Genomic DNA, 21,552 nt, shown 5'->3' on the forward strand with positions numbered 1-21,552 from the left:
GGTACAGTTGCCATTTAAATACTGAGAAGTAAACAACTGTGAGCAATGGTGGCCTCTCACTAATAGGGCGCTCCAGAGTGCATGGCTAAAGCAGCAGAAAATAGAAATCACTTGGAAGATATAAGAGTTATGCGATAAAAGAGTCAACCGTAAATAATCTAGTGGCATGCCGGCCCCAGAGACTGTCCACACATGACGTCTGCTGTACTGTGAAGGATCCAGTGTGTGGGGGAATGTGCAAACGCAGGCCGAAAGTGTGTCTAGTTTGGTCTTACAATGCGTCCTGTCCGACATGCCTGCAGAGCTGATAAGCCTGTCTTATCTTTGTTGTGAACTGCTGCCCCCAGAGAAAGTGGCTGAGGGGAGAGTGGACAGTAAACACAGCGATGGAACAACACTGAAATAATGGCTCTATTGTTCCATCTATTTACACCCTCCTTCTCTCCCTTACACACACACACACACACACACACACACACACACACACACACACACACACACACACACACACACACACACTCCCCACTCCCCACCCTCTGTTTATTGCTGAGAGAAACCTCAACAGTGTCACCCATGTTGCTTTTACACTGCTACACTATGGCCGCCCCCTTGTTCACCCTGTCTTCCTCTCCCTCTATCATCTACCACAGCATATGCACCCCCCCCCACTCACATACACACATTTCGACTCCTCCGATTGGCAGCACCCATGGGAGCTCCCCACCACCCCCCCCCCCCCTTCCATAGCCCAGCATCACCAGCCTAGCACTCTTTTCTCTCATTTGTCTCTCTCTCTCAGACTGCTTCTACCTTTCTGTCACATCATAGTAGAAGCTCAAACATGAGGATGCCAGAGTTAATGCTGCTGCACCGCACCCATGCAAATCAGCAGTGATCATGCATGTGCAAACAACCCAAACATGCAAATTATTTGTGGTGCCCGAATCGCTTTAAATGCACAGTTTAAGAGGGCATTCCTCACATCAAGAGAGTCAAAGGAAATGTTTGAAGTGGTACAAGAAATCCTGAAACTTTAAAGTGAGACTCCAATATTCAATCTCATTCTAGCTTTGTTAGGTCTCCACCAACTCCTGAGGGAAATATTGGTCTCTTTAGCTGGTAAATGCTCCAATATCCGCACCGGCTAATAGCTAACTGTCTGTATTGCCTGTTTGGTGCTGGGCGGGTAATGTTCAGTGGGTTTATCGCTGTTTTTTTACTGAAAACAGCTGCCTGCTACATCTGGAAATGATGAAATTGGTAAGAAAGAACCAAAACAGTGGTCATAAAAACAAAACAATGAACTGAAAGACACTAAAACTACAGATTCTGTCTAAAAATATGTATTATACTGTAGTGGCTTCAGCAAAATGTTGTCACACATTACTAAAGGTGTATCCTTTGTCTTTTAGTGTATGTAATAGAAATCCCGCCTTCCAATGTTTCCTCAGTAGAGGTATTGTTAGAAAGGGAAGCCATCACTGATGTTATAAGCAGTTGACGTCATGGCACATTTACAATGCAAATAGTTAGTGACACACGTCAAAGATACACATCAACCACAGTGTGGAGAGAGCCTTATGAGTACTTTACTTAGCAGTCATTAGCGAATAGGAAAATAAGATTAAGAGGGTTTCTATATCAGTACATGCAAGTCAACCTTTCCGGTGTGGCCAAATCTGTTCAGGCATGATCAATTTCCATCTACACGAGCCACTGCATTGAGTACTACTGCACGTAAAGCAGCTTCTAAGGCCACAGAGGAATACAAATGTGATGGATGTTGTGTGCAGAACTGACAACATTGTCTCTAATTGCCTCTGTGGGACTCCCTGTTTGGAGATAACAAGGTACCTTGGTTCATAAGAAATGCATAGAGTGTGTACAACAGTACCTGGGCCTGCTGTTGATGGCAGGCTCGCCATTCATAAGGATATGAAGTGGCAAGCAGTCCGACTACATGAATACAGAGCCATCAAAGCATGTCTGCATTAGACAGATATGTGGATTTTGCATTTGAGATGCAAGATAGAAGAAAACAATTTGATCTTTCAGCATATCGAAGCCCTTTCAGGTGTTTGACAGACAAAAATTAGAGTCTGAGGTTTATTTGTAGGAGAGCAAGTGATGGTAACATGACATTTAAAGGAAATATCCAAGAGACTAGGAAGAAGCAGAATAATATAAACTCTTCATGGCTAATTAAGTATGCCTAATTAGTACAACAATTAAATGACTTGTTTTAGAGATAAAGACATTTGTATAATGATACAGCGACATCATATGGTTTGTAAATGGTTTTTATTAGCAAAATAAGGGAGATGAGTCTACAAAGATTCTCCATCCGTGGAGAACATACACATACATTGACAGTTGTGGCAGTTTCTTTATATGAACAGATCCAGGACCGTGTTTAAATCGCTCTTCTTGGCAAAGTAGTACTGATCTACAATCACAGACCAGGCTCCCTTGACCCATCTTTGTTTCCATCACCTGAACGAAAGGCTTCATGGATCCTCAAAACAGAGCCTCTACTCTCAAACCGTTGCTAGATAGGATCCTCCCAAGAGCGGTGTCTGAACCTTAAAACATTTCAGACCTCATCCTCAACCTATACAACCATCTTTTCTGTGGTTCAGTTTTTTCTCTTCTCGACACCCAAAAAACTCCATGAACTCTCCTCCAAAATACATTTCCTCCAAATACATTAAAATATACAGTAAAATGTGCCAACTCTGGTCTTTGTACTTTAAAACACTCGAGCATATTATAAGCTCAGCGCCTCGACTAACCATTTTCCGAATGGTTGGGAAGAATGGATATTTTGTACACTGTTTAAAAACCAGAACCCCAGATTTGTGGGGTAAATGTAACAATATACATCTCAGTATTGTACTGTGTGATCGGCCAGCGAGGCCTTTCATTGTCATGGCAGGTGGGGGATGAGGAGGGGGGGTGGGGTAGGGGACTGTGGAGGCTACATGTTGGTCACCATGGAGACCCATGTACCTTTAGACCAGAGAGAAATCTTCCTCCTCCCGATAGCTCAGTGGTGTGCACATAGAAGATAGCAGGGACACTAACATATGAAAACAGTTTACCTCTTATGTTTAGAACAATTCAGCAGGCAACAGAACAAGCATTGGGACTACGACCGCAGTAAAAGGCATGCGAAGGCACAAGTACCAACAAACTGGACTCAAAGTTGTACCCCTTTTCCCCCTTTTGGTTGTAGGGAAGGAGAAAAAGAAGCATTTCCACCAACAGTTAAAGTTTCCTTTTCCAGAGACAGCGGCAGAAGGAACAGTGAAAATGTGATGTCCTTCTCCTCAGAAAATAAAAAAAACAAAAAGGAGAATTAAAAAAAAAACAAAAAAAACAAAAACAAAGTGAGAAAATTTGCGGTGAGGCTTTTACAATGATACAAACATCCTACACAAATGTCGTAACGCTAGTTCAAAATGTTCCAAGACAAAAACATAAATAAAGCTGTTAAAAGTGGCATATAGTACAGCACTGGTCCGTGACTGATCCTCCCGACTCTTCTCATCTTCCCCATCAAAGATGCACAATAAGCTGGCTCCACTGCCTGAGGACGGAGAGAGAGAGAGAAGAGAGAGAAAGAAACATGAAGGAAGCGAGGAGGGGATGGGGGTCGGGTCTGCTACTATTTCACAAATATCTAAATGGAGCAGAAAATGCATTTAAGCCTTTGATAAAAGTAGACACTGATTTCAGAGATTCAGTGATTAAATTATACATTTGATTATGATGGATTATGCTGCATCTTTGCGGTCAACTCCAGCTATGCTCCTCTGTAATTCTGCATGTTTAAAAGCTCTAGAAACAAACCATTTGAAGGCAAATTATTATAAAGACTTTGGAAAAGAGAACATCTTTAAACCAGACTCCTACAACTTCCTCATACTGTGGTGAACACACTCTCAGTCACAACCTTGACATGTGCCCTCATCCGTGATGCAGAACCACACACACACACACACACACATGTCCGCCGCATGTGAGCCGAGCAAAGGGGTGCGGATCTCTGGTTTGTTGAGCTCTGGTGTTTCTCAGGCGATGAAAAGATTAAAAAGGAGGGACGACGAGGAGTTCCTTACCAAGAAAAAAAGGCTGTCGTCTTCGTCGTCTCCGTCGTCCTCAGAACAGACCGCAGTCTTTCAGGTTGTTTTTGATGATGACGTCGGTGACGGCGTCAAAGACAAACTGCACATTCTTGGTGTCTGTGGCGCAGGTGAAGTGGGTGTAAATCTCCTTGGTGTCCTTCCTCTTGTTCAGATCCTCGAACTGACACTGGATGTAGGCGGCCGCTTCCTCGTACGTGTTGGAGCCTGGAAAAGACGAGGAAGAAGTCACAACATAGGAAAGATTTTGTTACTAGCATAGATTTTTGTGGGAACTGTGGGACACTTTCTGCACCAAAACGCTGCCAGTCTTACCAGCGTATTCTGGGTAGCAGATGGTGAGAGGACTCTTCTTGATCTTCTCCTCGAACAGATCCTTCTTGTTGAGGAAGAGGATGATGGAGGTGTCTGTGAACCACTTGTTGTTGCAGATGCTGTCGAACAGCTTCATACTCTCGTGCATTCGGTTCTGAGGGGAGAAAGAAAAATAAAAACAGGTAAGGTGACGGCGGTCGTTGCGCTTTGCTCACTGATCCATAAACAAGGACCGATTTTGAACGGAAGCCGTTCTTTATTTCTACCTCTCTGACCCATCACGATTTCAGTAAACAAAGTTCCTGCTGTGTATGAACACAGACTGCCGGATATTATCTTTGTCCGTGAGTCAGCGGACGAAGCACTCACCATCTCCTCGTCCTCGGCCAGCACCAGGTCGTAGTCGCTGAGGGCCACGCAGAAGATGATGGCGGTCACGCCCTCGAAGCAATGGATCCACTTCTTCCTCTCAGACCTCTGACCGCCGACATCAAACATTCTGGAGAAAGAAACATAGAAAGCATATCCTTCAGCATGTTTACATCCAATACAGTACAAGCAGTGTTTATGACACCCGAAGGCCAAAACAAATATCGGGAAGAGGCGCTGCCGTGTCAAGTGATGACAGTAAATGATAGAGGGGAAAAGAAAGAAAATATTTGTATGTTGTTACGTAAACAACAGATTGAAAAATAGGTTGAGAGCAGGAGCGGACCTTGAGATGTTGCACTGTCTCCTATTTGCTCCGCCAAGGGGCATGAAGGTGGTTTACTTTATTGCTGCTTTCAAATGTTCAGTGTAAGGCAATAAATGGACTTGGAAGTGGCATAAACACTGTCAGACACAGTCAGACATGAATTACATCTTTGTACACTTCACACATTCAGGAAGGACCGCTAAACCAGGAAGTCCAAATATTTCAAAACTGAATGAAACGATCACAAAAAAATGCACGGAGCTGAGAAAAGAAACAACAACAACCCCCGCCTTTTTTTTTTTTTAGCTCTTACTGGTCTATTTAAAAAAGGAAAACAGCAACAGTCACATCTGGAAAGACTTTGGCTTTAAAAAGGCAGATTGTCAAGGAAAATAAAAAATAACCGGTGCTCAAAAAGCCTGTTTTTCTTAATACATTTAACATGTCAAAACATGTTGAAAGAGAGAGACATCCTGGTTCAACGGGTCACTCCCCTCTCATTCTGTTTATATCCTTCGTGGTTAGTCGTTAAAACGGTGAAGAATAAATACCTACAGTAGGTTTTGACACAGCTGTTTGTCACTGCAGTGTGATTTCTATGTGACTGACAGAACTAATGTAATATCCTATAATGTACGACGGTGATAATAATGGACAGGCTGTATAGAAAAGGACTGAATAAACAGCTGTGTGTGTATTGATAGAACATGGGATTTCTCTCCTTTGTGTTTTGGACAACAGTATGTATTTCAGTGGACTGGCCAAACTTCTGGTATCATGACATAATCAATCCCCCCCCCCCCCGCCCTCACTTCCTGTCTGTGTTTGTTATCTGAGTGCTACAACTTAGTCATCTCCGATGCGTACAACACCTTCACAGATTGTGTCACAATTTACAGCTGTACGTGTACAAAGGGAATTTCTATGAAAGGCAATGAGTCAGTAACAGGAAGGAAAGCCAATTAAGCCATCACGTAAAACACCACAGAGACTGTTTAGTCTGCGCCAGTTGTATGAGGGAGAGAGAGAGACAGAGAGAGAGAGAGAGAAATTCTCACTTGAAATGCAGGTCTTTGAATGTGAAGTGCGTCTCCACGATGCCTGTGGTTTTGACTCGGGTCCTCAGGACATCCTGCTGAGTTGGGATGTAGGTAGCCTGGGATATCCTGTCCAAATCGTTCAAGTAGCTGAGGTGAGGTTAACGCAAAGGAGGGGGAAATAAAAATAGCGAGAGAAAGAGAGAGAGAGAGAGAGAGAGAGAGAAAAGGGAGCGAGAAAGACAGCGAGAGAGGAAACAAACGGGAGAAAATGTGTCAGAGATAGCGAGGTCATGTGTCGTACAATGAGTCCCCATGAAATCATTGTGATGAACTGGTTTTAGGTTGAAAACAAGTTGATTCCAACGTTTTTTGAAACTTCTTTGTAACAAAATATTATCGTTGTTGTCTTCAGCCTTGACCTGATGACTACATGTTTTGTGAAATTCAAGGATTTTTTTTTTTTCATTAAATCTTCAGTTGCAATACACTTGAGTCCACGCCAAAGTTAGCTAAAATACAAAATTCTGACCACACAGTTTAAAACATCAGATAAAACACCAGTTAAATTTAGACATGACGCTATGGTGGCTTTGTGGTTAAAACCGTTGCCTCATAGCAAAGCTGGGGCCTGGTTTTAATCTGAGCTCTGTGGTCTTTTCAGCAGGGAGTGTGCATTGTTTTCTCAATGTTTGGTGCGTTCCCTCTGGTTGCTCTGGTTCTCCCCCACAGTCCTAGGATATGCAGCTGATTGGAAATTCCCTACGTATGAGTGTGAATGTGTCTGCCTCTGTGTCAGCACTGTAATGGACTTGCCATCTGTCCAGGGTGCTGGCTTGCGTTTTGCCAAGTACCTGCTAGGACAGGCTCTACTACTCTCATGGAGAAGAATAAGCAGATACAAATAACCTACGAAGAAATAACATGTAATTATTAATGTTTAGAAGTAGTTAACCGGACATCTTGATAGCTTTGAGATGTATTTTTCTTTCTTTCTGCAACTGTAAATGTGACTGTAAATATGATTCTTCACATGAAAACAGCAGACATGAGGGTAGATAATGGAATTTTTTTGTTTATCTTGAAATTGTGGCAATTTTCTTAATGTTGCATATGCAAGTTACGCATAGCAGAGGTGTATGCATGAGAAATTTTTGAGCTGCAATGTTTACTCAACTGATAATGAACTGAATATCTTTGAGTTTTCCACTGTTGGGTCAGATAAAGCAATTTGAATATATCCAACTGGACTTTTGTAAAACTGTAACAAGCATTTCTTATTATTTCCTGACACTTCTTGGGAACAAACAAGTCATCAGCTCATCGATAATGGAAAGAATTGACATTTGCAGTTTTAAGAAATGTTTTTCCCGCAACAGGAAATTACAAAACAGAAGAAAAAAAATGTTAAGCAAAGTTTGTGTGATTGCATCACATAAGTGAAAATGCATTTTCCACAATTGTACAGTCTAAATCCATTATCAGATTACATTGTTGGTTCAATTTTTCTTAGTAGTGGAGTCCTAAACCTCCTAAATGTGGAAATGAGTTGTTTTAGTTAATAAATTCTGAACAAATACTAAAGCTTTTTAAATCTTTTAACATCTGCTGTGCTTATGCAGGATATCACACATAAATTACATTTTTCACACACTCTGAATGTATTATGACCCGAGTTAATACCTCAAGGTTATGATAAATTACAAGGGAAAGCGATTAGTGACCTCTAGTTGCTGGCAGACAAACACAAAGTAATCTCCCCCTACACTCACACAAGCCTTTTGTTTGTCTTCTGAGGTATTAAGTGAAGAGAGAGAGAAAAAAAAAAATACACAAGGTTTGGCAACGGTGTTTCCTATTCATGAAAAGCCCCTGGACAGCGGGATTAGAAGAACCAATTAGAAAATAGCCAACGACTGCAGCTCCCTCAGCCCGCGATGTAACTCGCTGATGTTCGTCCTGCGACAGGGCGAATGGCTGTCCTCCTAACAAAACACAGGAGCTGCCTTGTGATGATATCATTTGTTTTGACACCAAGGACTCTTGCACAACATATAAAAGATTTAAACTGGTTCGGAAAAAAAAAAAAAAAATTACGTAACAGTTTAGCAACAAAGAGAAAATCCACCAAAAGGATTTTTTATTCTGTATTTGTGTGATTTTTTTTTTTTTTTTTTTTTACTCTTTAAAGCATAAAATGTTCCAGCGCTGAGTTATAAGGTCAAAGATTAGTCTCTCCAGCTACCGCTATTCAGGCTTGGCAGAAGAAAGCAAATATTGACAGTCTAAAAGTCCGGACGGATGCGTGGTAGCTTTCTGCTCCCTGAACATGACTGGGGACAAACTTGTGTTTTGGCGCGTTTGTGGTGGCAGCTTCCTGCGCATTTTGCAGTGGGCTGGCAGTAATTTAGAACTTCAGGTCATCTGATGTGGAAGATTTTGTCATTAAAAGTTGTTGACACAGATCAGTGTGTGTTTGTGCGTGTGTGTGGGGACCATTGAGTCTTTTCTGTGGGTGAGTCACAGCTTTGGCGAGCCATGCAACAGTTACCTCTGCTGTTTATATGTATGTGTGTGTGTGTGTGTGTGTGTGACTCACTATGCTGCCGAGTCGTTGAGCTGATATTCGCGGGAGCGGCTGAAGCAGGCTTGAACACCTCCGTCCTTCCACAGCCGTTTAATGACACCAGCCAACTCTGCTGTCATGAAACCTTCCTCTGCTGAGCCTGCCAGCACAAACAGCTGCCGTGCATCATCCTGAGAGAGAGGAGTCGGGTTGGCTTCAGTATCACAAATCAACCATCAGAGTCATTACAAGACCGTCTTTATTAACGTGTGTATGCTACCGAGCTTGAAACATTTAAATTGACTTGTAGACAACTTGAAATAACCTCTGAAGTCATGACTATATTGGTGAGTCGGTGCCTTCCTGTTTTCCAAGCACCACAACTTCACTTCAGGTTTACGCCCTAAACCAAGCGAATCACACCTCCCCTCTTTCACTCACAGCTCTCGCGGCGTCGCCAAAGTCTATCTTGAGGCGCCCCATAGCTCTGATGATGGCGATGATGGACTGGATGGTGTTGCTGTAGACCACAGCCTTGTACTGCTTACATTCCTCTTCTGAGTAGCCTGCCTCATGGATGATCCTGAAAAAAAAAAAGAAAAAGGGTGTGGGGGGGAAATTGGTCAGCTGTGGAGTAATTTTCCTGGACTGTTACAGCAGAGAGCAACCAAACTGCTCATCTTTTCAATAAGTAATTCACTTTTCTTTTTTTTTTTAATACACTGACCTTACATCCTTACTGTAATGTTCAAGAATACTGTCAGGGCACAATGGCCCTGATCTCCATGCTTCTCATTTCAGGTTGCTTAAAATATAGTCATCCAGGGAAATTAAGTTTTTTCTTTTTTTTTACAGTTACTCTGGATAAAATCATCCACTGAACACATGAAAATGTTAATAATTATCTAGAGTTCAAGGTTTATTTGACCTTTAATAAAGAGATTCGATTTATAATTTGTTGTCTGACTCGCTGGTGTTGTGGTTAGAGGATGAAAATATTCTATGTTTTTGTTGTTGTCACAAATCCAATCAAAAGACCAGAACCGACAATGTGCGAGTCGGTCTCTATGGAACTATTTTCAGCCTCAAACCCCCACTGGTTCCTGCTGTACACTTTAGAAGATTCAATACTTTCATAAATCAACTCGGCACTGTACAAACATGCTCAGAAGGTGAGTTTTTTGGAGATGATAGTGAGTATTTACTGCATTTGGACAGTGAGTCAAATACCCGGTGCAACAGAGAGGCTACACGGTGTGTTTTTATTAGGTTTTGAGCTACAACAGGGGTCTACGGTAGAAGAGTATAAGCTGTAATAGCCTCTAGCTACACACGCAATACTTACTATTAGGCTGATTTTGGAAAGTTATAGAAATAGCTGGGCGCAGGTATGGGGGAGAGAGGGGGTTTCACACGCTGTTCAACCATTCGACAAACAGTTCTAATGAAGTTTACTTGAGCCTTAATAGTCTAAAAAGCAAAGTAATTCAATTTATTATCACGTCGGCGAAACAAATTCAGCAAATCCTCACAAATGAGAAGCTGGAAGAAGAGAACGTCGGGTGTTTTTGCAGGAAAAAAAAAGGGGACAAGATTAATGGAAAATACTTCTACTGATCAGTTAATTGTTTTACTCGTTAGTGGGATCACTTCTTCGTTGGTTGATGGAATTTGTCGGCAATAAGAACAACATCGCAAGACTCATCCTTTCATTATTAGAAAAGGCAGAAAGTGTATAAAGAAAGTCAGCGGCTACGACATGTAAATCTAATCTGTCAGTTTTATTATGCTACAATAAGAATCTACTATAAAGTAAATCACACTGATACCGCAATTTCTCTCAGCTCGCTGTTGTAGCGGCGGATTTATGACCTGAACATCTTCCACAAATGAATAATAGAAAAAGCAATGATACAGCAGAACAGCTGCTTAACAATGTAAAACTGCCGTACTGTTGACATGTGTACGTCTGCTGATAGATGAGAGTATCCATAAGGCCGTTTATGAAAAATCTAATTCAAATGCAGCACACAGACACACACACAGCATGAGGATGATGATATATAGACAGAGTCTATTGTAATGGATGTTGCTAGGGTTGTCTTCATGATCCATTATGCATGGTACCTGTGTGTACTGTGATTCACAGAGCGTAATATTACCCGGAGAGACGGTATAAAAAGCATGATTGGTGTTTGACGCTGTTTATTGTGGAAAATGAAAACTCTTTTGAAAATAATATCTAGTGCGGTGGCATTATGTGTATCTGATGTGAGAGAAGTCATTGTTGATACACTTGAAGAAGAAGAAGAAGTTTTTATTGTTCAACGTGCAGAATGATTAGATGCAACAGTAGTGAAATGAACTCACTTCATCTGCTTGACGATTGTACTTTTCCCTGATTCACCAGCACCTGGAAAAGACAAGAAAAAAAAACAAAAAAAGGGTTTATTACAGAGTGTAAATGATTTCACAAGGTTGATGTTGCCTGTAAGCCGAGTACATTTCATCCGATTGTTCGACCGACAACAACTTTTTCATGAACCATGAAAAAGAAAACCTGACCATAACCATCTCAACCAGAGCAGAACTGAGAGAGTGTTTGTGTTTGTGTATATATATATAACTTGAAGTCTATGTATGACTTGAGTGTTTAAGTTAAAAGGAGTCTTTAAACCTCCGCTTTGGTCTCTGCTCCGGGCAGTTCCGGCATAACATACTGATAAGTTGATGGCATTTAGCTCAGTCAGATGACTATTTTGTGGTCAAGCTTGCTCTAGTTTAGTGTGAAGAAATCTGAACATTGTATAAGCCGACTGTGTGTTTAGAACTCCATCAGCGACGAGACTTTCACATCAACCGTGCGGAGCCTCTTGGCCTTAAAGTGGAGCTTGGATTAACGATAAAATAGATTACTATTGACAGGGCTGTGAAGTGTCCAAAAACACGGTGTCACACTTCAGGACGGGAAGGCACTCGACGCTGGAGACTAATTAGATTGATGGCGGTGTAGCTGACCGATGAAACAATGCTACGATGAAAAGAGCGAAGGGGGGGGAGAGGGGAGAGGAGTAAGGAGAACATGAAGGGAATCAGACTGTCGGCACGGCTTTTTTTGCTTTGCCGGTCTCTCGTGTGTACGTCACAGTGCCATGGCAACTGCTTTATATCCAGGACATCTCTAGTGAGGCCGGTCACCTGAGGAGGCTTTGTGGTTGTGAGCGTATGTGTGTGACATGTTGGCTTCCACCAAAAAAAAAAAAAAAACCCCCATTATGCATTATGCATCTGCTACTCTTTTCCCTCTACTGTGCTTTGGTGCCCTCATAAACAGTTGGAAGTACCCTTTTATCAAAAAATGTCCTTTACCAATGAAAACCATCTGTGATGTCCTCATAAACCACATTCATTAGACTCATGCTCATGAACTCTAATGGGTATTACCATGAACTACATTAGATCTACTAATGTCCTCTCAATGTCCTCATATTACAGTGGTGGGGACGTGGTCATAGCGAGGCAATTGGCCAGTCGTCACTGACGTAACGCTCTTCTGCCACTAGGGAAGATTTTTTTTCAAACCACTTGAGAGTGGCAATTCCCCAAGTCAATGCCTCCGGCTTCTCTCTCAGCTCTAGAAGCAGAAAAAAAAAAAAAAAAAAAAAAAGGGGAAGTGGAAATCATATCATGAACTCTACCACTATCTGTTACCTCGTGATACTGTCAGCAGAGACAAGATGGTTTTGCTCTTGCATAATAAATCATCCGCCTTATCTAGTTCCACTTTCTTTTGGTGTTGCAAAACCAAAAAAAAAACAAACCAAAACCATATGATTCGGTGTATTTTTGACACATGCCACTTGTTGTCCAGCATACTTCCTACTGTTCTGTCCTGTGTTATTAATAAAAAATGGAGCACAGAATAAATAAATGCTGTATGTATGTATCCTAATGCAGTGGAGACTGTATCTGTATCTGCCTGAATTCCTATAAACTTTCCCTGACCAACAGCTGCATGCTGATAGTACGCCCTGGCACTTCACCTTCAGTATAATTGGATGAGATTCACCTGAGGCCATATTATTTTAATTACGTGTCACCACTCGGGTGCCAGAGCACCCTGGAGGGAGGTGACGGTACAGTGGCAGCTCCCTGTGCTCTGAGGCCAAACACTCATCTGTGCAAATCCCTGCGGGTCCCATACACAGACGTCAGATCTGCCTGCTCTGCTGGGCACGGCTGTCCGGTGAGCTGGCACAGTTAAATTTATTTTTTTATTTGAAAAAGGGACGACGTACAGTACATTAATCAAGCATTCGAACAAATGTAAATTTACCAGAGTTAGCCAAAAGGCTGCTTTTCATCAGCCTGCCCAAGAGCCGTTTTCACAAGGCCAAAGACACCTTGCCTACAGACGCTGTGTCTCTCAATGTGGGATGCATTAAAATCCACTTCAGGCGTGCTAAGAGCTACTGTAAAAAAGGAAGAAGCCTCCTTATAAAGGAAACTCTTGGCTAACTGCTAAGTAACGTGACTTCTCAGAGTTTCTAGGGATTTTCTACAGCTGTGTTTCCTTAAAAAGTAATCATTTGATAGGGTGTTCTAAGCAGAAAATATAAAGAGCTGCAGTGATGAGTTAATCCACTGATGTTCAGAAAATAAGTTGAATAATTTTGATAACTGATTAGTTTATTTCAGTCATTTATCTAACAACAATCCTAAATATTTTCTGATTTTACTGTCAGCTTCTAAAATGTGAGAATTTGCTGTTCTTCCTCTATTTTATATCATTGCAAATCAAAAAGCTGCTTCCAATTTGGATCTGCTTCACGGTTGGCAAAACACCCAGATATGTTTAAATCTCTTATTTTATTTTCCTCAACTCTTTTCCAACTGCAAGCATCAGTAGAAAACATCCAGGTAGCAGGCTTCTCGGTTTCGCTGGTGTAAACGACACACATCACCGGCAGCCCGTTAGATCAGCTGTTGCTGGTTAACGCTAATTCTTTAACAGCTACAATGAAAAGTTTGGCTGTCCTCTGGTTTATGTGCTCTCTGCAGCTGCTGTCTGTATCCAGTCAGAGATTGTATGTGAGTGAAAAAAGCACATCGCTCTGTGACACCCCTGCGTGACGGCCAGTCAACTGTGTCTTTTTGTAGTTTCACAAAGTGTCACAGTTAAACTCTGATTCGTATCGTTTTCCTTCAGTCATAACATTTTAATCTGATCCAAGTTTAATAGTTGTGAATCAGGACCTTCAGTATTTAGATAAGCAGCTCTTAGCTGTAGCTGTTAATTGAATATGTTGGATACATTTCATATACTATGTTGCTCATCTCATTTCCAGGTTGTAGATACAGGTTGTGAACATGAATTAGACTGCCGCTATAAACTGTAGTGTCTCTGCCTCCACAGACAACAAAAGGTAATTAGACATCTTTGAGTTATTGCATCCTTTAGTTACTTGCAAATGTAAAAAGCTAAAACCTGATAAGATTTGATGATTGATTGATGCAACGGAGACAAACAAGATGCTTCTTGTTTGTTTTCGCTCGTGTGAACTGCTACTGAAATTCAGCTGATATGATAATGAGGTGTCTCGAGCTGGTTGAGAAATACTTGGATATCGTGATCGTCTTGTACCATAAAGCCAGATTCTGCACCAGCCAAAATAAACACTGATGTTTGATGAATCATAGTGGGATTGTATTTGCAAAGAAAGAAGAAGCGGGCAGTAGTCAGACAAATTTTTTTGTCACTACTGTTGATAGTGCAGAACGCTTGAAATGAAACCAGACTAATTGTAAGCATTCCACTGGTTAAAATTGGACAATTCCCATAAATTCAGTGTCTTGGTGTTCATTATAATAAATGAGACGTGAGCTATGTGTTTATGTATGAAACTAGACTCTGGCCTCTAAACACCAGTGATATCATTAGGGTGTGGCTCTTGCCAAAGCCTCTAGGCCTGACGAACACACAACACATACTCGTCCTTATTTTGACTCTCTCTCTTTCTCTCTCTCTCTCTCACTCACACACACACACACACATACACACACACCTTTAACGGTTATGCACAACCACAGGCCTGACCTATCGCTGTTCATGCAGAGTCATGTTACACACCCACAGCTTTGATACGCCCACCCCAAAACAGCAACAGACTCAAAACCACTGGAGCAGCTGTTTTCTGTTTCTAGCGGTTGAAACTATTTTAGGAAAATCCGAGCTAACCCTCCCAGTGAAAATGGAGGGTTTTTTTTTTTTTTTCTTTCTCTTCTTCCACAGAGAACAGAGGCGTTTCTATCATCCGACCGCACAACACGTCTTTCCTCTTGGAACTTCCCCTGGCCGATCTCAGCGAGGAGGCATCACAGACGAGGAATGTTTTATAACAATCGCAGTGAGGAGAGAAATGTGATTAAAACGGCTACCATGCCTGGACCTTCTCCGTTTATAGATTAACCGAATGTCGCTGCTAATTCTCTTGGAGAATTAGCGACGACGAGTGCTTGCGTGCAAACTGATATGCGCTTCAAAATGCACGTCGTGATGTCTGCAGAGTTCGACTCATGGTATGAAGATAGATTTGTCGGGAGGTTTAGGGCCAGGTCGGGCAGCCGGCCTAACGCTTTCACTTTGAGGTGAGCAGTCCAAGAGCTTGAAGAGGGCTTATCAAGTTTGGCACAATGTGCTAACCACATTAGTGATGCTACATTAGCAGCATAAGCCCAACCCCGACATCCACGCCTCACTTTCTCAGTTGTCCACTCTAATTCTGTTGCATACATCTCTCCTCCTCTTTTACATTTCTCTCTGTCCCCTGCAGTCATTTTCCCTTTATGACGTATTCTTCCTCTCATTCATCGTCCAATTCCTCTTCTTCTTCTCTTTTTTCTTTCTCTTCTTCTTTCCCTCTCCCTCGGGGGGGGGGTGGGGGTGGGGGGGATTTAAGTATGAGTCACTCATGAAGGATTCCAGGAGCCTCCGAGCAGTGCTACCCACAAGAGGAAATGACCACGCTAAATCACAAGGATCGATCTGCCAACAAGCGGATCGATAGCTAAAAGATTGTTTCCCTACACACACACGCTGGCACGGACTTGAACTATTCCAGTGTTTCCTCTAGGTTGACTGTGAGGTAAAACTTGGCAGAGACTCGGCAACCAGACATTTCTCCGTTCTCTGTTTAGAAGCAGCTGAGACTGACGCTAAAATGACAAAAGCTGCTGCACCTTAGTCCACCTTAAGTGAGCCTTGTCAGGTTAGGCTAACGCACTGTCGCTAACTTCGGGGCTAATGACCTTCACTTTTCCAGCGGTTGGGGAAACAACAGACTTTTTCTTGGTCTTGAGAAGCTGCAGCACTTATTAACTGACACACTGGAGCCTGTACTGCACATTTACTGCCATAATGACAACTTACTGCTAACCTTTTTTCTCTTCTCCGCTCGCATTCACTGTCACTTTCCTGCCGTTCGCTCAACCACACAAATTACGCGCTGTCCAATCCTTAAAAAGGAGTTATTCTACTCTTACAACAGCGCCTTTCGCTTAGATCTCCTTTGAAGAATGAGGAGAGGGAGGATTCTGGGATTTGATGCACTAGTTAATGACTCAAAACAATTCCACTGTAATGTAGGGTGTTATTGTGCTCGCACAGTGTGCTGGTGAAGATCATCAGTAGCCCACTGATACTAATGATCGTGTGAAATTTTAGCAGCGGCGCTCATATTTCTGGGGAAACGCTGTGTTCACAGAGACGTCTAATGATGTTTACAGCGAAGAATGTGAACAAGTTAACTACTTTGGCTGTCCATATTTAACGTCACTAAGATGAATAACACACCGTCATGCTGCACTACATGTTCGACAACGCTAGTTACATGCATCATTTTAAAAAATATGGAAAACATTAACAAGAAGGGAATGACAAACGTTAGGCAAAGGCCGACGATTATTAATAAAATCTTCCCACAGTTGCATGACAGCTATAGAAAGAGAGTAATTAGGTTGAGGAGATTGTAATCTATTTTAGCGTGTAGATATGAATAGTAGGATAATTGGGTCCTGGAGATGATGGAAATAAAACGAGAGCCAAATAAAGACAAAGAGCTAAATGAGAAATATGTTCAGTTTTCAGGAGAAAAAAAGAAAAAGATCACATTCCCTGCCTCTGCAAAAGACACCTGAGCCTGCCAGCTGGTACGGACTTCACAGCGTGCACACACACACACCGACTCACAAAGATTCAAATCATTTTTCATGCAAATTGAGGGTTTTTTTTACGTCAGCGGAATGATTTCATGCCAGTGACGGAGAGCTCACATAAGCCTGTGATTATCATTTTTGGGACAGTGCTGGAGAAGCAGGTGGTCATCGCATGAACTTGCCACCTACCAAATCACCGAAGCTTTAGTGTATACACAAATATCTACACATGGCATCATTTGGTGGGGGGTCACCTCCATTTTCTTCTAGTAGCGTGCATCATATTTCTCCAGCCCTGCCAGCCTTTTACTCTCAAGCCACATGTTTTTATTGACTTTTTTATCTTTGTTGACAGGGTGTGGGTTTAGAGAAAACTGCTTGCAAATCAACAACTCCGAAACAGTGTCTTTTCACTGACTGTTCATCCCCAAAGTAAACAACTCAAACTCTTAATTCAAGCACCCTCCTTCACTGCAGTGGAGCTTTTTCATTTTTAATGCTTCAGTCATTAGCGCGGTTCTCATCTTACTGGCCCCCTCTTTTCCTTTCTCCTGGCGTCCCAGCCTGTCTGTGTGTGTGTGTGTGTGTGTGTGTGTGTGTGTGTGTCACTTCAGGCAGTAACCTGAAGAGGCTGAGTGTGTTACCTGGCTACCACGCTGAGTGGATCAAACACAAATGGCAGGGAACGGTGCCAAAGCAGCCGCACGTGGTACCGCCACGACCTGGCACGCAACTATCACGACGACGACAGCCGCTCGAAAGTTGACGCGACATGATTTGACCGAAAAACTGGGAGGAGGAGGAAGAGCTGCGTGGTTTGTGTCAAGAGAAATGCTGATTCCACCCTACAGCAGCATAGCAGAAACTTGACCTAACTTGCTTGCTTTCAATCAGCAAGCCACATCTGGCCTCCAAGCACCTGAGGAATGCAGTCTACCTTTAACAAGAAATATGTACCATAGTTGCTCCAACGCAAGAATACTAACATCAAACTACATTTTCCAAGAAATGTATGTCAAGAATGTGAACTGACGATGTGTAATCCAATGAATGGCGATAAAAAAATAGTTGAAACTGTGCTGTTAAAGTGTGCAAAGGACATGAAGAAATCATATTTATCTCGCTCAAGCTTACAAGTACACAAAAGCTGTGAAAAGCTCTTATTCTGTGCTGTCTGTCAGTCAGGTGTTTGCTTGCTATTGGTATTGGGTTCAGACTTTGTGTCCTGGTAACCCACATACCATGTGTGTGCATGTCAACATTTCCCAAAGCTAGGCACCTAAGGGCTTGATGGAAAAGTTTTTCAGCTGCGGTCTCTATTTACAAGGATAACAGCGTTTCCCCACATGTAAGTAATGACATTAATTTACACATGGCTGGCTTTCAAATGCAAGCAATTCTCATTATTGTGCAAACAAGGGAGCTGGGAAATGACAAAACACATGCAATGAAAGCAAGAAATGACAATAGTGAAGTAGAAAAAGACATCAGTGGATGTTCTGTGCCAGAATGATACATCCCTGTGGTAGATTTTAAACGGGATATATCAATTTACCAAAAATAATAGCCTATACTTGGTGGATTATTTTAGGCTGTAGTCAAGCACCAGAGGGATATGGTTTGGTATACAAAGGTCAGTCAAAATTAGCAATTACTGAGAGTAATGAAAGGGTCAAGAGGCAACTATCCCTACATCAGCAAGTAAGCTGCTTAGTTATTTAAGTTGAATAATGGCAATTTAGTTTAAATGCCAGCTATTTTCTGCTCTTGTTTATGCAGCTTCTACCTGACAACCAAATCAGATTTAATACTTACCATGTCATTATTGTAATCTCCTGCATTTATACTGTCGCCCTTTAAAGACAACATCTCTGTACCTTTGCTATTCTTGAACTTGAGATGAGAACAAGACAATAAGTCATACAATTAGGCTTACAAACACAGGAGAACTTTACACCCATTCATCACAGCAGGAAGCTAAAAAAAAAAAAAAAAAAAAAAAAACAGGTAATGAACCTTTAAGCATCCTAAAATGACTGGACTCAAAGTTTTCAGTCACATTCAGTTAGGCCTGGGCCCCTAATGAGCCATAGGCCTATTTTCACTGCATTGCACAGGACTGGACGAGAGGAAGTGTGCCATTGTTGAAAGGATTTAGTCAATACAAATGGTCTACAGAGACGGCTGAATGAATCTAATGCCAACAGGAGGGGGGGAAAGGAAAGAGAGAAACTATGTATGTAATTGTGACTAACGTTACAACAATGAATTAAAACATAGTTAAAGACAACTTGAGGGGTTGTATTTCTGATATTTTGGCCAATAAGTGCCCAGTATGTTGCCTTCAGGGACCAGCAGAGTTGACAGTTGACAATTAACTGAAGCTAGCAAAAAGGAGAGTGTGCTAGCGATGCGGAATTGAAACTCTTTCACAGTTCACTACTAACACAATTGAACACTGACTATGAACTAAAAAAAAAAAAAAAGAGCATCAGCGCCAGTGTGTGTGTGCGTGTGTATGTTTTTTTTAAAGGCCGAGTCCCCCCATCTTACCGAGCAGCAGCAGCTTGACCTCCCTGGCTGCCTTCTCCCCGTCGTCCCGCAGATTCCTGTCGATCATTTTACTGCGCTCCACCGCCGCCTTGTCCTCTGTGCTCAGTGTGCATCCCATCCTCGACTCTGTGTCCTTCAGACCCAGATGGTGTAAAAAATATATATATCTAAAACACCATATATACCCACATTAAATGGTTAAAACTGCCTTCACCCAGCACACACGCCCTTTTTTTTTAAATGACAGGCAATCGATCTCTTCGGAGGGGGGAAAAAGGGAAACGATTCGACTTTTCAAAAAGAAAAAAAAAAGTGTGGCGTTTCTTCTGCCTGCTGAAATGTTTTCGGGTTAAATTCCTCGTTGCATCCGAGGTAAAGCTATTTTGATAGAGAAACAATTCCTTGGTGATGTCTCTCCCACCCGTTCGCCTCCATTCGTTGCGGCGACTGTTAGTATTGTATGAGAGGCTGAGAGAGCTGTGCTCGCGCGCTGCAACAATAACGATACTTCCGGTCTAGTTTCTTCAAAAGAAAAGCCTCACTCTAGCAGATCTTTTTAGTGAATCGGATCACTTGGCTCAGCTCAGCATTAACGACTTTATCTACTCCCAAACGGCTCATTTAGTGCTACTTCTGGATTTTATAATTCAGCCAAATTTAGCAATGTTTTGATCTATGATTGGTGTGCACATATATCACTTAAACTATTCAATGAGAAAACCTTTTAATTTCCAGAATACCATAATTTTACATCATGTTTGGTATAAAAACCTTAAGTAATGTAAAAAACAGTATTACACATGTGTATTGAACGCTTTATGTATATTGAACTATTGAAAACAGTGTCAGGCCAGTGTCAAAAATACTAAAAATGGCACCCCTCCTGTCTGTTTTTATCCTGATGGTATGATCACTGTCTTTCGTTACACATGATTGGTCGCACACACATACACATCAACACATCATTCAGTCGGTGCATGGAGTGTGTGTGGCCGAGCAGTGAGACAAAAAGATCATCATATTATTCTATCTTGTATTCATTTACAAAAAAAAGAAAAACTATTTATGTTTTTCTTTTTTTTTCACATTGGTGGCCCCCAGCATGGCAAATTGGCTGGTGCCCCCGGGCTCTGACCCAATGCAATGTATAGATAATCCAGCCCAGTCCAATACCCCCAAGGACCTGTAATTTAGCAACACATGAACACTTGACCACATCCAAGTGGTTACAAATGACATAATACATGTGTACACTTTATATATAATGTGTTAATATATGAGCCTACTGCATATGAATAATAATCTGATCATCTAGTACCTTTTTATTTGCTGTTACACAAATCTAGTACTCAAAAAGACTAATATTACATTCTCTGCAATACCCTTTTTCTGTGGTAATACCTATTCTATATGGTTCTATACCCTGTTTAAATGACAAATTCTACTTTAAAACAAACAGAGAATAGGGTTGGATTATATAAATAATACAGGAAATATTTGACTGGTAATACACAAAATATCTACTCACTACTCCTGTGAACCTGTAAAGCAGCACACTAACATTTCAACCACATCCAAGTGGTTTGAAAACAAAAATCACAGCAGGACCACCAAATGGTACAAGTGTGACATTTCTTATGCAGGCCAGCATAAGGATATTACATAATACATGCACCCTCTGTATGCAGTAACAAAAAGGATGAATTGTTACAGGATGTTCAGTGGCTGATTTTCAGTCTATGAAGCCTTTGCTGGTAAAAACAAAAACAAAAACACAAAACAAAAACGACATGCTATTGTATTTTCATAAAATATAAATCATATAAATAAGAATTTGGAGTGTGACAATTTATTATTCTAACGCCTTTATTTTGAAGATAGACGCCCAACCGGAAACGCCTTCTTGGTAACAGAACACATTTAAAACCTGCAAACCAGCGCTTTACTCACTGCCACCCGTATAGTAGCTTCTATGAATTTCACATATATCATGTGACTTTGATAAACAGTAAACTTGCTAATTAT

At 41.6% G+C, this 21,552-nt stretch overlaps 1 protein-coding gene across 1 annotated transcript; it reads right to left on the minus strand.

Moving 5' to 3' along the window:
• Positions 1–2,284: 2,284 nt before the first annotated feature.
• On the minus strand, positions 2,285–19,991 carry gnai1 (guanine nucleotide binding protein (G protein), alpha inhibiting activity polypeptide 1). The gene is made up of 9 exons (XM_067581315.1): positions 19,528–19,991; positions 11,131–11,173; positions 9,202–9,343; positions 8,794–8,951; positions 6,216–6,344; positions 4,830–4,959; positions 4,461–4,614; positions 4,122–4,352; positions 2,285–3,589 (listed from the first exon to the last, which is right to left on the minus strand). Exons 1-8 carry the CDS (start codon positions 19,643–19,645, stop codon positions 4,162–4,164), a joined length of 1,065 nt encoding a protein of 354 aa, XP_067437416.1. The 5' UTR covers positions 19,646–19,991; the 3' UTR covers positions 2,285–3,589; positions 4,122–4,161.
• Between the last annotated feature and the right edge of the window lie 1,561 nt (positions 19,992–21,552).

This window comes from Thunnus thynnus, chromosome 23 (assembly GCF_963924715.1).
Source record: "Thunnus thynnus chromosome 23, fThuThy2.1, whole genome shotgun sequence".
NCBI classification, from domain to species: Eukaryota; Metazoa; Chordata; class Actinopteri; order Scombriformes; family Scombridae; genus Thunnus; species Thunnus thynnus.

Coding starts and splice junctions, on each gene's coding strand:
- gnai1 (XM_067581315.1), bottom strand. CDS start 19,645: ATGGGATGCACACTGAGCACAGAGGACAAGGCGGCGGTGGAGCGCAGT. Junction 11,174..19,527: donor GGTCAAGCTGCTGCTGCTCG/GTAAGATGGGGG, acceptor TGTCTTTTCCAG/GTGCTGGTGAATCAGGGAAA. Junction 6,345..8,793: donor CTCAACGACTCGGCAGCATA/GTGAGTCACACA, acceptor ACCTCACCTCAG/CTACTTGAACGATTTGGACA.